General features: G+C 41.6%; 1 protein-coding gene across 16 annotated transcripts in view; it reads left to right on the plus strand.

The window, feature by feature from the left end:
* NFIA (nuclear factor I A) overlaps positions 1-16,998 on the plus strand; it is a 237,751-nt gene that overhangs the window by 189,065 nt on the left and 31,688 nt on the right. For 11 of the 16 annotated variants that reach the window (XM_015870733.2, XM_032446322.1, XM_015870737.2 and 8 more), the window contains 2 exons: positions 8,842-9,020; positions 11,598-11,763. In XM_015870733.2, the coding sequence (XP_015726219.1) occupies positions 8,842-9,020; positions 11,598-11,763 (345 nt within the window). The remainder of the gene's footprint in view (positions 1-8,841; positions 9,021-11,597; positions 11,764-16,998) is intronic. The other 5 variants (XM_015870742.2, XM_015870732.2, XM_015870738.2 and 2 more) reach the window with 2 other exon arrangements.

Consider the following 16,998-nt stretch of genomic DNA (forward strand, 5'->3'; position numbering starts at 1 on the left):
CGTATTTCAAAGCCCTGAAAATTCGAGCAGATAGATCTCTTTCTCCTACACAGTGTACTTCTGATACCTTCAAGATAGATGATCTGGTGGCCGGTGTTTCTCTCCACAGTATTCCAGTACTGCAAAGCCATCATCTGCTGCTGGCCTCACACAAAGTTTAGCAGCACTGGCCTCAGCCTGCTTGAAATCTTTAGCAGACAGTGAAGTACTTAAAATACTATGGGTGACAGCAGTATTTACAAAAGTGACTTCCCTGCATTGCTACTTACACTCTAGTTACTTTGTATCTGGAGCTGGCTGAAACATTAAATTAACCACGATCTTGTAAATCTGGTATATACAGCAGCCTGTGCTCTGGAGCATTCATGCATTTCCACAGAGTATGACAACACAGACACTGCAAGCCAAAAAGCGAGGAAGAAAAGGCAAAGAAAGAAAAAAATAAGATTGAGATGGTGTATTAGGAAGATAAATGAAGGAGAAACACAGTTACAAGACAAGAAATTCAGCAGAAAGGGAAAACCCAAGTAATTGGGTGTGTGAGCAGAAAGAGAAGAAGGGATGGAAGTCAACTAGTGGAGTGGTTCCCTATTACAGTAATCTCCTCCATAGTAAGCATAACCACTGAGATTTCTATCAGGATGAGATCTACCAGGGAAATTGGCAGGTTGGTGCTCTCTGTTAGTTCCTAAGTGTCAGAAACTTGTCAAAAATCGGGGAGGACGTTGTGCCCTTCTTTGTCAAAATTGGTCACCAAAATATCAGTAGCTGTTAGCTGTCCTGTCAGGCAACTTCATGCATTCCAAGATGATAATTCCTAATTCCAAAACTTTACAGCACAAAAGGACATTTTGTAATATACAGTTGTACTTATCACATTGCATATTATTTGAAGGCTGCCCTCAAAGATGCCTGACTACAGCAGCCTCCTACTTTCCTTTGCATTTGGACAAAAACTAAGCAATGGAATTTCATTCTGATACAGACACCTCAAATCAAGGGATGTTAATTTAAGACAGTGAAAAGAGGAGGGAGTCACAACACGAGGGTAGTAATGTGTATGGCAGTTGAGCAGAAACCCCAGATACCATCCCACTGACCAAGAGATTAGCTAACCCAGCCTCAGTGCAAAGTCATGCTCTAGGTTAGTGTGAGGATACAGGGAGGGCTCGCCTGGCTTTAACTGAGCATGTAGGTGCAGGTTTTGATTCTCCCCATTCCCTCACTTCGAAGCAAGAGCAATCTGAAAGGGAAGCAGTTTCCTAACAGATGGCCTCAAGGTCAGGGCTTAGTAATTACTGGATGCCCTACCCAATCTCCCGTCCACTGCCATATCCCAGGCAGGGGAGGACCGGGAGGAAGGCTCGCAAATGGTTAAAGCTTCAGCTAAACAAAAGTCAGGAACCGTGTAATTAAAACTCTACCTTTGTTGTATTGTAAAGAGTTAGCCTGTGACATAGGAAATATTTAAAGGAGCAGGCTGTTCAGCTAATTTGTGTGCGACTGAACTGCTTAGACAGTCCTATCCTAAATTAACTGTAAGGCCACCCACTGAGATTGCCTCATAAAGGGCCATGATTGCTCAGCTTCGTTTTGTATAACCGTTCAATAATTACTAGATAAATGCATAACTAAAAGCTCTATTACACTAATAATTTGTACTGAGATAGATGTGTGGGACACCATGCTGGGTTAATTTGTCATCCCTGCAGCAAACTTCTAAAGAGGGCTCTTTTGCAGAGGAATTGTGTTAATATGTTGCTCCAGTGAGGACATGTTAGAGCAACAAGATGACTTGGTCGCTTAATCTCCTAAAGAGGCAAATAGCCTGGAGGGTAAGTGCCAGAAAGAAGAATGGGGGGTGATTAACACAGTGGACCCAGATTTAAATGCATCCTGACAAAAGCAGCTGATCTAACTGAGCAAAAGAATGAGACAAAGTTTAAAAAATAAAAAAAAAATAAAATAAAATAAAAAAAAAGGACAGTGTTAAAAATACTAATAGGATTTCATGCATCCCTAAAAAATAATATAAAATAAAGTGCTGCGGGACCAAAGTCTGTTACTCATGCTTTTACCAATTCGGCGTTCAGATTCTTTGCCCTCTTTGATGTATCCGTGAAGTTAAACTGTATGCTTGAAACAGTGCAGTGAACTATAATATTTTTATCTCTGCTTTATGCTAAATTCTTTTAGCTTCAGACACACACAAAAAGCACATTATTGCTTTAAATATGGAACCCATGTTTAAGCATGAGAGCTCTGGATTTTCAACCTCCTCTATTGACAGAACCATAAATCATGTTAAAGTTAAGTGAATTACTGTAGCGTGGAACTATAGCTTTAACAATGTTTATGTAGTATCAGCTTACCATCTACAGAATGAAAGGGGGAAAAAAACACTGATATTAGAAATGGGAATGTGGAGTCCTATTAACTTAACAGCAATATATCACTCCAAAGTCACAGATTCCATTACCATGCCCTTTTTAGTATCAAAGCAGAATTATATCATCACACGCATAAAGGTTGTGGTTTTTAAGAGAATTTGCATTTCTATTGTAAACTTATCAACTGCATTTCATTATTAGGAAGACATGATGTATTCTCCTAGCTGTAGTTTTTATCTCCTATAGGTGAATACATAGTATGTATTAAAACCAATAGTAATATGCAAAAGTTGCCAGTATTTGATGTGAAATAGGAATTCCACAAATAGGTTAAATAGTATATATTTTTTTGCCTCTACCTTTTATCTTGGGAGGGAGGAGTGCTTTTGATTAGAGGTGATTTTTATTCCTCTACCCATGTGATCAGTTTTTAGCATTATGATCTCCCCAAAGTAAGAGAACGCTGACATGTTTTAAAAGAATCTGCTCAAAATAGCAAAGTTAAGTGGCCCCCTGCCTGTGCCAGAATCTGAACCCAGCACTCAGTTCAGCTCTACAGGTTTTCAGAAGCAGCTCATACACCAATAAGCCCTGCACCCAAATGCAGCTTTGAGCATGTTCTCCTTTTGCTAGGAGCTCATGGGCAGAATGTCCTTCTGCCTCCCACTTGCTGCTGCAAAATCTCTAATTTCCTGAACAAAGGGTCCAGGTGCCTCACACAATTTGGTCTTCAAAGCAGCAAAAAGGGGCAGATAGGCAGCTCAACTCGAAGTCACTGTGGATCTGCTTTTTCAGCCGCCCACCTGCACTTGACTTCAGGAGCTGAGAGTTGAGCATTCTGCAGTTCAGTCCTTCTTGACGTCCATGGGTGGGAACAGATCTTCCATCCATCACATTTAGGGTACAGCCATTTCCATTACAGTTTGAATGTTCCTGCTATGTGTGCCTCTTGCTGCATTACAGGACTGAAGCAATGCATATGTTTCCCAGCAATCTGAATTCCCCTCACAGGGCTGGTCCTGCTCTGCTCAGTTCTATCCTCAGCAGCTCCATGTTGAAGTAGAGACAAGTCCTTGCTACCCTAAATTTATGACTGCTCTACATTTATCACCCTAAAGTCTATCCCTAATGGGCAGTGAGAAAAATGGGGACTTTCAGAAAGCTTTGAAGGAGTTACAGGGACTCAGGTCCCACTGAAACTGAAAAACAGGTAATGAATTCTCTCAGGACCTCTGCAAGTCCCAGACCGAGTTTCTTAATTACTTTTTTTTTCTTGTTTAGGTAACTGCTTTCATCACAAAAATCCCTGGACTTAAAGCTATTGTTTTAGGCTTCTATTCTTCACCTCTTGCATTGTATTATACACAGAAGTGTAAGTTTCTTTCAACAAATTTGGGTTATTGCCAGATCTCCTTATTAAAAAGTCACTCTTCATATTTCCGATAAACACAGCTGTTTCATGGTGTTTGGAAGCATTTCACATCAGCCAGCATGGTGGCTCATCCAATTAGTCCTCTAATATGGTCAATTTTGAGAGTAAGTACCTTTGGGGTACAAAAGGTGGGATACATCTTGCATAATTTGAACTGGCACTTGCTTCACTTAAATGCTAGCTGAAGGCCTGCAGCATGCAGGGAGTTAAAGCAGCCTAGGAGCCTGAAGTGGAAATATCTAGAAGAACAAACTGTTCCATCACATTTCCAGGGAAATGACTTTAAAAAAAATATACTTTCTTAATTGTAATGAAGCCAATTATAACGGCCTCAAAAACAAGCAGATATAAGTGATCCTGTTTCATTATGATTATAATGTTACTATTTCTAGGAAGATCAATCAATCTTTAATGAGCTGTTAGTAAACCTAACCATCACTTTATGCAGGAGGTATCTCATCATTGCGCCTTAGCGAAGCTGACCCACTGAAGGAACAGTGGGATTGCATCCCCAGATCACTAATTCCTTGAACGGGTGGGGAGTGCAGGGTCTTTTCCCAGCTGGGAGAAGGCAACACAAAACAACCCCTTTATTGATTTCAGATGACTTTATGAAGAAAGAAGTTTCATCCTAGTCATCTGGATGTGAAGGGGCTTGGCAAGGGTTTTTGGAAGGGGAGATGGCAGGTGGATGGATCAGTATGTCGTTCTCATATGTTAGACTGTGCGGGTGGAGAAATCTGAGTGCTGCAGGTGTGACCACAAAGTCCCTTTGCCGCCTCAGCTAGTGCTCATGGGAGAAAGGATCCCATGGGTCTGTAGTAGGACTGCTCCAGGGAAGGAGCCTGAGAAACCCTCTTATTCTATGCAGCACAGTACCACGAACTCATAAAGTGCTCAAAAATCCAGGATAGCATGCAACAGCTGCACTGCGTAATTACTTGGCCCAATAGCAGTAGTATTAAAATACTGGTATATCTGTTGCAGGCCACCATACATTATCATCTCATTTGCAGTAAAAAGTCGGGGATGTTTCAAGTGAGCTTCAATGGAATTAGAATCATGTGTGCTTTGAAATATTTATGCTTGCCTTGAGATGGAAGGAGAATTCCTGCCGCCAACCCCTCCCCACCCAAATAACAGATCTAATAACACCAGATAGTCCAACTCCTCCATACCTACACTAGGTAGAAGTGAAGCTCCGATCTGGAGTACACTTACTTTCAAAGGTGGTAGGGCTTATATTTCATGTCATTTAGTGAGGTCAATAATAAAATATAAATGTCACAAGCTGAAAGACGCCAAGAGAAATATGGTTTGGCAGTGCGGAGCTGCTTAGGGATACATAAATAATAAGTCAATAAGTAAATAAATAATAGACAAAGATGTGTTTTATCTTCCATTTGAAGATCTCAAGGAATTTACAGTCACTGATTGAGACTTGTAATTGTCCATCAGAAGCACATAAGTAGCTACAGCCCCTTCCGGTATGCAGAAAAAGTCACTTCACTCTAGGCATGGCTTGAGGACGGAGTGACTTCAGAATTTTTGTCAAGCATTTCTGTGAATTGTGACTAAAATGACCTTTAGGAGGAGCAGAGGAAATAACAATGAATCAATTGAGTTGATTAAAAATGTGAGGATCTGTGTATTTGAAAACATGGTTGTGTTATGCCCTCAGCACCTGCTGGAAAGGCTGGTTTTGCACACCATGATGAGTGCCCACAACCACTCGTCTAAGTAGTTGTCTGTGTATGAGCTGCAGTTCTTAGCCTTTAGCACTGAATTCCATCTCTCTAGTTTAAGAAGACACGCTTCCATTGCTGATCCGCTTAATGGCAGTAGATTCTTCCTCTTAACAAGCAACCCTTCCTACTGCTGCTTGAGAAATAGGGTATTTTCCAGTCAGAGACTGCAAAACCAAACTTTTTGGGGTTCCCTATTCCATCATGTCTTAAATCAATCCATCTATGCTGAGAAAATGAAAAATGAAAACATCTTTCCCAGACAGAAGACTGGTGCCTGTTCAGCCTTGTCTCCTTCCCCCAGTCTTTCCTAGGACCAGCAGGAAGCTCCTTGAGGCTGTGCTGCAGAGCTGGCCAAGGCTCAGGGGAGGAGCCACTTTCTCCTTCTTGCAGCACCTTACTGTTGTGAATTATTGCCCATCACTTCTTCATTCCTTTTGCTTCTCTCTGTCTTCAGGAAGACCACTGACAAATGCTTTCTGCTTTGTTTTCTACCCTGAGATGCAGAGGTCAAAGGCAGCAAAGACCTTCTACTTGCATGTCTATGAATATTTCCACTTTCTAAATTACCGTATTCAGAGCCAAACCTTGGAAAAATTAAATACAGCATGGTCTCAGAATTTCCACTTGTTCCCTGGGTACGATTTTTTACTCCTCCTTGTTGGACTGAAGTAGAATTCCTGTCTCCTTTTCACTCAGCAGAAGAAAGAGAACACATTTGTTCCTAGATATGTGCAAACATGCAGTTATGCAATAGTTTTGTATAGCATAGACAGACTGGGTGCTAAGATGATTCTTGTTAATAAATATTTAAAAAATCATACGGTATTTATTACATAATTAGATGTTTTCCATGCAAACTTTCACTTCTCACATTTATCTCCATCCTTCGTCATTCCTTTGGCATAGAAGAAAGGGGGGAGATGTGAATGGAGATAAAAGGGAAGAGAAAAGAAAAAATAAATTGTTTAACACCAAACAAAAACAGAAATGTATGCTAACAAAATTTTGTTGTAGTCATCAAAATGCTTCCCACCAGCTTCTGCTGAACAAATAGTCATGGCAAAATATTTTGACAAGCTCTAAAATGGATGTTGCTGCTGGGAGGAGGTGACGATGCATTTGTACCCATGAAGCAGGTATGACTTAAGTGCTATTAAAGCAGCTAAACCTGCAGCTGGGAGTCAGGGAGACTGGGGGCCCTGGTTGGAATCATGGGGCTGCAGGGAGTGAAGGCAGTGGTCTGAAGTGGTGAGTGGAGTGGTTCCTTTGGTTCCTTTCCTTCTGCTTGGCTCTCGCTGTGTCTGGGACAGCGAGCTTGAATGGTAGACAACCACATTTACTATGGTGAATCCCACATTGCTCTTAATCTTAAGAGCACACTAAAAAGGAGCTTTGAGTCTTAAAAGCTCCTCTTTTAGGAGCTTTGAGGATTTGGATTCTTTTTCTGAAGAGTTGTTAAATATACTGTAATAAAACTGGGAAAAAAAGCTTGTTAGTTTTGAAGTGAGTAAGAAATAACTCAGTGTGTGTGTAAAACATGCAAACAAGAAGAGAGAGTGATGCACAACAGTGCGTGCAGATTGAGCAAGTTGGGTACCCAGGCATTGGCCTTGGCCATGGGATAGCTGTGAGCATCGCCCAGCTTTGTGTCCCTCCCATGCAGCACACAGGCATGAGTGCAGCTCTTTTTCATGGGTGTCAGGGCAACCATTTTCATTGGGTAGAAAGGTGGGCATAGCAGCACTGTCCAGCCAACTGTTAATGAATGCTTGTAGGGTAATGCAGTAGGATTCCTTGATGCTCTCTCTGAGGATGTTTCATACACATCTTCAGGCTCTGATTTTGTTAGCGGTTTAGTAAGCTAAGAACAAAATTGTAGTAAAGTGTTATGTTATTAAACTGGTGATGATCAAGACTAAGAAGCAGACTTCAGTTTCTATTCATCTGAGGCTTTTTCATGATATTTGTCATTGCAACGGGTGTTTGCTTGTCTTTATTTCCTGCATCTCTGCAATTGTTCCAAAAGTGCGAAAGGCTTTTGTTCTCCCCTTGTGTATTTAACTTAGTAGAAAGCCAACACACAAGTTTCTGTAGGGCACTGCCTGCCTTGCTCAGCCTTTATCTAACCGAGTGCGTGTGGTGAACAAGTGGCGTAAATGCATGTGAACAGCCCTGAAGGACTACCAGGACAGCACGTAAGGGAGCACAGGGATACAGTGATCACTGCAGGGTGAGAAATAAACTGTGATTTACGGAGGAGCTTGTGCTCAGCCACATCACCTGGCCATTGTAAAGAGAGAGCAAATTCCCATTTTAGAGGGGAAAGGGAGAAGTCACAGTGCTGTGAACAGCCACGTTGCTGCCTCGTGGTGACAGCAAGCAGTGGCAGGCACTGTTGACTAACGAGGGTCAGGCTCAATCTGTCTCAAAGGACGAGGGTGTCACATCAGGTAGGAGAGCGTAAGTCTGCCTTCAGCTGCGCTTGTAGCTCTGCTGGAATCGGCCGAGGTAAAATTTGTCATTGCCAATGGGCTCGCGTGCATTACACTCTACACCTTCACTCCAGCACATTTTCCAGCTCTCTTTTTCACAGCCGGCTCGTTGGCCTATAAATTCACCAAATTAAACCTCATCCGTGAGTACAGGCTGGAGGCTTGTGGAAGATTTGAGCCTAACATTATTCAGGAGTAATGTAAATGTAATTTTCAAAATGATCTTGCCACTTTGTGCATGTTCATTAGATGAAAACAGATTACTTAAAATAAATGTTCCTAAACCGAGATGGAAAAAAAAGCAACAAGAAATGTTAGCGCATCTTTAAATTACCAACCATTTACAGTACAATGCCAAATGGATTCCTATGTGCAAATCCAAGTTACATGAAATGCCAATTAAATCAACCCTAATTTCCCAAATACATTTTTTATTGCCTGATTGATTGGGGCTGCTCTTAAGGTGATGAACAGTTTTCACGTTCACAATGGGCTGCTGATTTCTTTCTCCACGTCCACTAAAAACCCAGCAAATCCTTTAAAATGTCTGGCTGCGTTTGCTCCCAGGGCTTAGAGGGTGTGAGCGTAGGACACAACGTGGTCTGATATATTGATTGTGAAGATGAGATGTGGAAGCAATGCGGTACCATTTTTAAAAAGGCTGGAAAAAATAAACAAAAAAACAAAACAAAACAAAAAACAAAAACGACAGTAGATTTGAATTGTTTTCTTTTCCAAAGGCAAAACTCTCTATAACTTCTTTGTTTTCTTTCCTATAGCAAGTCCACATGCAACACCATCGACTCTTCATTTTCCAACATCACCCATTATCCAACAGCCTGGGCCATACTTCTCACACCCAGCAATCCGCTATCATCCTCAGGAGACTCTGAAAGAGTTTGTCCAACTTGTCTGCCCCGACGCTGGTCAGCAGGCTGGACAGGTGGGGTTCCTAAATGTAAGGAAGCCGTTTTTATTTCTTCAGAAGTGTTTGTCCTATGTAAAATTAACCGTGGGCTGACGGGGTTACTTTAACAGCATGTTGCTCACAGGAGCACACCTTGAGTTATCGTTGGAAGGAAAAATAAATGCTGCCATGGCAAAAAAAATACTGTTAAAAGAATAAAAAAACAACAAACAACAATGAAACCCTCTTGACCACATTGTGGTGAATTCAACCTAAAGTGTCAGCGGAGGCAGTGACATGGCGACCTCCTGGTCCCCCCACAAATGGTTGTGCTGCATGCACTGTAACCCCAGTGGAATGAGGGTTAACAAAATATGAAGGCAGAATAATTTTTATTAATTATTTCTGAAGTTCAGGGGAGAGCAGAGGTGGGGGGTGGGGGGGAATGAGAGGGGGGAAGGAGCAGGAAAAGGGAGGGTGAGAAACAGATGTTTCAGATCAGCTAAGTTCATTAAAAAAAAAAAAAATACTGCCTTATAGCACTTTAGATCAAGTTGACCAGTACTTGAACTCGAGATGTTAAAAGTACAGTTTATTATGGTTTGTTATTTCTGTAAGCAGTTATCTTTTCCCCCTTATCTCTATGAAAAATTAAGCAGAGTTCCAAAGCTTCAAGTAACCATTTTCATTTTTTTAATCAAATAAAGCGAATCATCTTTCTATTATTGAAGTAGCATTCCGGTCAAATACAGAATTTATAAATTTTATGTAAATCATACCTAAAATAATGCTCTGAATATTTCATGAAGTGTAATGCCTGTAAGTTTTTCCAGCCAATGAAGTAATAATTGGCAAAATGACTGTTTCTTTCTTTGTATACGTAGGATTGAAAGCGTTAATGAGAATTAGTTTAATTATTAGCATCTAATTTATTACACTTATTTAATAAGCTATATTGTCCTCGTTGCTTTCCTTTCCCTAGCAGAAATACCGACTCTACTTCTTCTAGCCAGGACTGGCTTTGAATAATGTCTGCAATATGTTAGCAGATACATTTATGTCTAGACAACAAATCAATATAGTGCTTTTCTTTTTCCTTGAGTATTCATTTGCTTAATTTATCCCAAACCATTCAGCATTATGAACTGTTAGCACACTCACGATGAACATACAGCAGGGGTCTTCTTGGCAAAAAAAAGGGGACTTAATTGTGAGACAAGATAGTGTTTGAGAGATGTCACTAATATATTAGTTTATTAATGGCACTGGATGTTGGCAAAATAAATATCCCTGAAGGATTGCTTCTCACTGCAAACACTGGGAAATGTAGTCTTTGAAGTCAGTAGGAGTGCAGCTAAGTAAAATGCGGATGAATTGGAGTATTATTTATGCCCTAAACCATTTTTGCTCTAGCACGGGTGTGATTTGCACCTACAGAACTTTAAGGCTTTTTGTCAGTGCCGAAGCAGGTGAAATGAAAATGAGGTCCCAAGTGTTTGCCAGGATAAGTGTTTTGTCCCCAGTAATTGAGGCTAATGGAAACCTTAACAGGGATTAAAATATTATTTTATTTAGCAGTACTTAGAATATGGATCTCTGTTTAAAGCCGAGCTTTTATCATTGACAGAAAAGCAAACGCTCGGTGCCAGAAGAACTGCACTGAGATCAATTTGCAGAGTGCCGTCGAAAGTGATCTCATTTTTGTCACTAAAATGGAACACCTGGTTCACGGGCTGTCCTACTTTCTCTTTATGACAGCATTTGGCATCTCTCTGCATATGGTTTTCAAGTGTCCAGGCTGTATTAAAACGTAAATGCCACAACTTGGAAGGGGGAAGGGTGGCATTGTTTTTCCAAGGCCGCTTCTTGGTTTTGAGATGCTTGAAAATGCTTTCACATACAGACAGGTTTTTCAGATGATTAATTGAAAGCCAGCACTCACACGGCTAGGCCCATTCCGCCTGGGACTGACCACATCCCAGACTAAATACACGGAGGAAATTTTCCTAATGTGCAGAGTGAAGCAGTTCTAAGTTCAGCTGTTTCTCCCCAGAATCATAACGGCTACTAACCTGCGAGCTGCACCACTGCTAACTCAAAAGGGATGTGGGAGCACAGTTGCTCTAATATACACTCATTCATTTTTCCTGTAATAAGATATCAGCGTGACTTTTAAGACCACCAGAAATGCTTATTTTTCCTTTTAATGAGCAGTATCTTTGAGAAATTCACACTCGAGTCCTAGGCACTGATATCCTAAGGGCATTGCAGAGGCACGGATATGGGACATGCAAGGGGTCAAAAATACTGCTGAAACGCTTGCTGAGCGTGAGTAAGGGACTGCAGGAAAGGTAAAGGGTGGTAGAATTTAATCCAGAGCAATTCAGACCCGCTGCTAGTAGGATACATGTTTAACAGTGAGAATTTCCGTAGTTTGGCAGGGTTCACGGGGCTTGAAACAATGTTCCTTAAAATCAATGGAGAATTAGAAACAGCGCTCTTTGCCACCTCTTTTCTATAGTAATTGTGAATATGGTGCACATAGTTTGAAACTGGACTGTTGTTACTGGAGGTTCCAAATAGCTGGTTTTTAGTATAATTTCTGTCTGTTTGCTTGTTTTTCGGCAGCCCAATGGTAGCAGCCAAGGCAAGGTGCACAATCCATTCCTTCCTACCCCAATGTTGCCACCACCACCTCCGCCACCAATGGCTAGGCCTGTGCCTCTGCCAGTGCCAGACACAAAACCTCCAACTACATCAACAGAAGGAGGGGCCACCTCTCCCACTTCTCCAAGTAAGTATAGACGCAGCGGGAAGCAAGGGCTGACAGCAGCGCACTGCGTGCTGCTGTCGTCCTCTATCTCCTGGTCAGAGATGAGGACTGGACTAGCTCAGAGGATGTAGGAGAGCTCTCTGCTCTCTGAGTGACCAAATTCTTAGCTTGTTTTGTATCAGTGAGAAGAGAGTAAGCTGAAGGTTACTGTTTTGTCTCTGATTTTGTTGGCATTTCACATAAGTACCTGTAAGAGAAATCAAAGCCTGTAGCTAAGTTAGGTCACGGAGCTGGGACCTTTGACATCCTTACAGATATGAGGAGGCAATTTGGTATCTCAGGACAGACCTTAGAGTTTAGATACTACACAGAAATCAGATAGCCTCACAGAAAGCATTAATGCTTACACATACTTGCTAAACTAACAACTCTTTCAAGTTATGTTCATTTATAGTCCTTTTGGGAATAAGTCTTCTTAGACTAACCCAGGCGTCTTTCCCGTATGACATGGTTCCTGAGCCCTACATTTTGGGCAAGCTATGGTATTTCTTAGGCCCAGGGAGAAAGCTTTCATCCTCTCTCCACCACCCACACGGCTCCCATATGTATTTTGTGTAGCCACAAGTCAAATATACAAATTCCTGGATACACACTTGGGGATACCACTTTGGACTCACTCTGCTGGGAAACAAATGCAGTTCAGCTGGGTTTGATGCTTTAAAAAAGTCTGGATGTGCAGGGAGTTAATTGTGAAATGATTTAATGAAGCTATGCTCAAACTGACATTTAAAAACAAAAGGGAAGCTTTCAGTGCTTTAATGGCAACTGTAGGGGACTTGTTCCACAGTGAAGGGTGTCCAAATAACATCCACAAACAAAAATCAATCTAATCGAAAGAGCAAATCCCTTTGTGTGCTTTTTAGGCTTATTATTTAAATGCTATATGCAGCCGCTGCTCGATGCGAAAAGAGGGATTCGCTATTCAGAACATGTGGAGCTGAAACTTTTAAACCTTTATATACTGTTCAGGAGATTTGCTCAGGTTCCGTGGGGCATTTTATAAACCCAGTCGTTCTTAGAGCTTCGCACTGCCTTCTGCTCTGCCAAAGCACGCAGCCACAAACTAAGCAGGATGCTCCAGCTTGCTCAGAAAATCAAGTGGGTTTTAGTATGAGACAGTCTGGTAAGATCGTGAATGTGATCGTCTAGAATCAGGACTTCTAGAACTGATCACCAAGTTTTCGGTGAAACAAGCAGTTGATTCATTCCCTCCCCTCTGCTCTTCTTTCTGACCTTAGACCAACACTTGCGCTATCAGGAAGTTTTGATGCTTTCTGACAGGAGATACCATCTTTGAAGGCCTATTGCTAAGATACAGCAGCAGAATCTAAAAGGTTAATGTTTAGTCATGTTATCGCTTAATAGAGTCAGCAATGCCTTACTGTTTCTTGGTCTTCAGAACTGGGAAAAACGAAAGTAGGTCAATGTATATTTGTCATCATGGTTGTGACTCAGTTTACTGGCAGTGTGCGGTGTCTGAAAGAAAAAAAAAATCCCAACATCATTTCAGCAGTAATCTTAATACCGATTTTTTTGTGATACTGTGATCATGTAAACAAGCTAAAGGCATGTTGGCCTGATTCTCAGCTGGCATAAAAACTGGCATTGGTCCACTGAAGTTAGCAGAACACCACCATTGGTGTCAGCTCAGGCCGGTCACTGTGGCTCAGTGTTTAGCAGGCAGCTGCCACGTTAATTGGGAATGGAGGTTTTCTCAAGAGCAGCTAGTTAATGGTATTTAAACAAAGGATTAGGAAAATAATTACTGTTTGTTAATTAGCTACGCTGATATCTAAACATATAGCTCTGTGAGTAGTCAGACATGCATCTTCCTTCTGGTAAGAAACAAGGGTTTGGGATAATAGTGAATTGAGTTGTAAAGAAGCATATAATTTAATTTAGGGACAAGTTTTACAGAAAAGTAGACTGTAGGAAATGCTTTTTAAGAAAAAAGAAAAACCATTGCATACGTACTAAAGCCAGTGGAAGTGGCTGGCTACATAAAGAGAAGGACAATGCGAAGTGCCTAGCCTTTCAGTAAGAGCCCACTGGACATCATTCAGCGTGTCAATCAGTACCAACCCTCCATTTATGCTGGTGTTTATTTTTTCTTAACTAAATATTAGCCTACAAACAGCAAGTGCAGATTCACCAGTTTCATAAAAGCTGCACAAAAAGGTGTTTTCCATGGTGACGGGCTGCTTGAGTGCACTGGTTTGGGAGTGTCACTGGGTTATGGCTGACTGCCCTACGCAGCTCTAGGATATTGGAAAGTTACTTATGCAACAAAGAGAGGAGTGATGTTAGATTTTGGCCAGACTCTCTCCTTAGCTGTGTAGGGGAGAATTAAGCCCCCCTACACACACATACACACACAACACCACCCAAGGAAATGGAGTGAAAAGGGTTGGCATTTGTTCCATTCTCCTTCCCTTTTTTGGTCTAGCAAAAAAAAAAAAAAAAAAAAAAAAAAAAGCCCTCTGCAGAAACAAAATACAGTTATGGCCCTACCAAAAATTGGAATATGGCCCTCCTGAGGGGTGCAGGAGCCAGGAGCAGCTGTTCAATACAGCATGGCCTCCTGGGAATGAGAGCTAAAAATCACAACAAGGTGGTTAATGATTCTCAGAGCAATAGTGAAACTCTCCAGCTGTGACATTAACCAAAACACGAACGTTAGCACTGTCCGAGGAATGAAGAGCCCCTGGAGATGCACACCAGGGATTCACCACTACTGGGTGGCCAGGCGTGCTGTGGGACTTGAACACTTCAGCTGCACATCCTATCCCTTTAGAAAGCCAGCATTTTTCCTCAGTGAGATGACACAACAGAGATGGGTTTCATGAGGTTTAGGAGTCTTCAACTGTCCTCCATAAAAAGCCATCCAAATGGAACACATCCTCAACATCAGACACAGCCCCAAAATTACAATCTTATTTCAGATCTGATCTTTTGTTGGTATCCCATAACAGACACAGAACAATATTTTCTCAAACCAGACAATTTTCTGGGCTTGATATCTCATTGCCCAAAGAAAACGGCACCTTTTTGCATGCCAGTTGGACTCTATTGCTACCATAACTGAATCTGTGCATTAGAATCTGTGGCCCTCATTCCTATTTGGAGTCTTAAGATATTGCCATCCTGTGCACCATCATTGCTAAGAGCATTTTTTTTTTAACTAAACATGTTCTGAGGCTCACAATTCTGCATGCAGAAAAAGTTTGCTATCTTCCCTTGTTGGGCAAGATTGTTATCAGATAATGTCCCTTAGTACAAAGGGGTTTTCATGTTAAACAGCATTTGTGTCAGGATGAGAAGAATGATCTGGTGGCTATAGTACTTGATTCATAATCAGATTGGATTTCTCTCCCCTTCTCTGCTGTGTGTTGACTGAGCACCCCCTGGGCAAGCTATTTCAGTTTGCAGTTTGCTCCTTTCCCCATCCATAAAAAAGAGGGTGATGACTGTATCATTTAATTTGTTAGAATGTGCAGTTCCCTCTAAGATACTCAGCTGCAGAGTGCGTTGTGGTAGGAATTGCTGTACTGCACCGTGTTCCTCCAGTTAATTCTCTCACTGCAACTCCACAACTGCTATACTGGCTCCCACTCCTCTGCAAAGAGTACGGCTTTTCCTATCAAGCACACACACCTGTTGACTTGGTCTGTGAAAGGCAGACATAGTGGTTCGTTAGATTATTGCTCATCCAGATTATCAACCAAAAGTTTTTCTTTTCAATCCAGAACTGATAAACAAAACACTTCTATACTTCATAGAAATGAGTTCAGGAAAGTATATTTTGAATTAACGCTCAGCTACTGCCGACAATTTCAAAATACATGACATACCCAAAACTGTTTGTTTGTCTTGTCTTTCATACAATTTCTTGCCATTTTGGCTAAATATCAAAGCTGTCTGTGTGAGCAAATGTTCTTTCCCTGCCAGCTCCTGTTTTGCTTGTTCCTGAAGTGAAGCATCATAGCAAATTTGTGGCATCACATTCATTTCCTTGGCTCTGGGCTATGATGTTGCAAACAACTCTTTGTGAATTCCAGTAGCAGGAAGACTAGGCCGGGCAGGAAGATGTTCCTACTCAAGCCCAGCGGGCTACCTGTGGGCTACTGTAAACAGCCCAGGTTTGTGCAATTCCCATAGAACAAAGTTGATAAACATCAGGAGATCTGCCTCAGAGACCTGGCTTCTGTTCCCTTCCTTGCTGTGGCTTTTCCCTTTCATAAAAAGGAGTGTGAAGATCCCACGACAGGGCTAGGGTATCTGTGCATACCATAGAACAGTATAACCAAGCACAAACCGTTGTGAGTAATTTGCCCCTTCATCTCAGGACAGAATACTGAGATCAGGAGTAGCAGGACTTTCAGGAATCCAACCTCCACATCAGACAAGGATATATATAATGGGACTCTAAGAAGTGGCAAGAAAACCATCTAAGCAATACAGGGTAATGCTCCCTTTTCTGACTAGTTTCCTGTACTGTAATAGGAGTCACTGCTAATAGTCATTCCTAGTCAATGTAGCGTTCTGAGCCAAAATGGCCAGTTAAATCCTCCAGCATCTCAGGACATTTTGCAGTGAAGTGGGTCCAGCAGCTTGGGAGAGCCCAGCGCAAAGCCTGCTCTGCATGTGTGTTCCCCATAGTGTCAGTGCTCTGCTTCTTGGCTCTAGCACTGCAGTTACGTGCCCTTAAGGAAATACCACACTGACATCCGAATGTTTTCAAAAGTTAAACACGGTCTGAAGCGTTATGGAAGAAAGGTGTATGAAATAATTCACCCAGAAAGGTTTGATGGGACTTCTTTTTATTTAAATGCTTTGGAATCTGTCTGCACAGAGAAGATATTTAAGGCAGAGTTCTGGTGGTTTCCCTTTGATTTTCTACCAGGTATCACATTTGGCATAAGTATCTGCCAAAAGGGAACTGAAACAAGGTCTTGAGCTCCTTCCCTTCTGAGTGGGACTTAGCTGCTCCAAGGGATTGATTGGCCTCTCCATTCATTTTGCTTCCCTAAAAGTGGACCAGAAGAACCAAACAGCAAATGGCTGATTTCTGATTTCCCCACTGTGAAAGTAATCTTTGTTTTTGCATGACACAGGGCTCAGTACTTTAATTAAACAAACAAACAAAACAAAACAAAACTTACTCTAAAACAGTGCAGGAAAATCTTTATATGTATC

The sequence above is a fragment of the Coturnix japonica genome, chromosome 8 (genome assembly GCF_001577835.2).
Source record: "Coturnix japonica isolate 7356 chromosome 8, Coturnix japonica 2.1, whole genome shotgun sequence".
Lineage (NCBI taxonomy): Eukaryota > Metazoa > Chordata > Aves > Galliformes > Phasianidae > Coturnix > Coturnix japonica.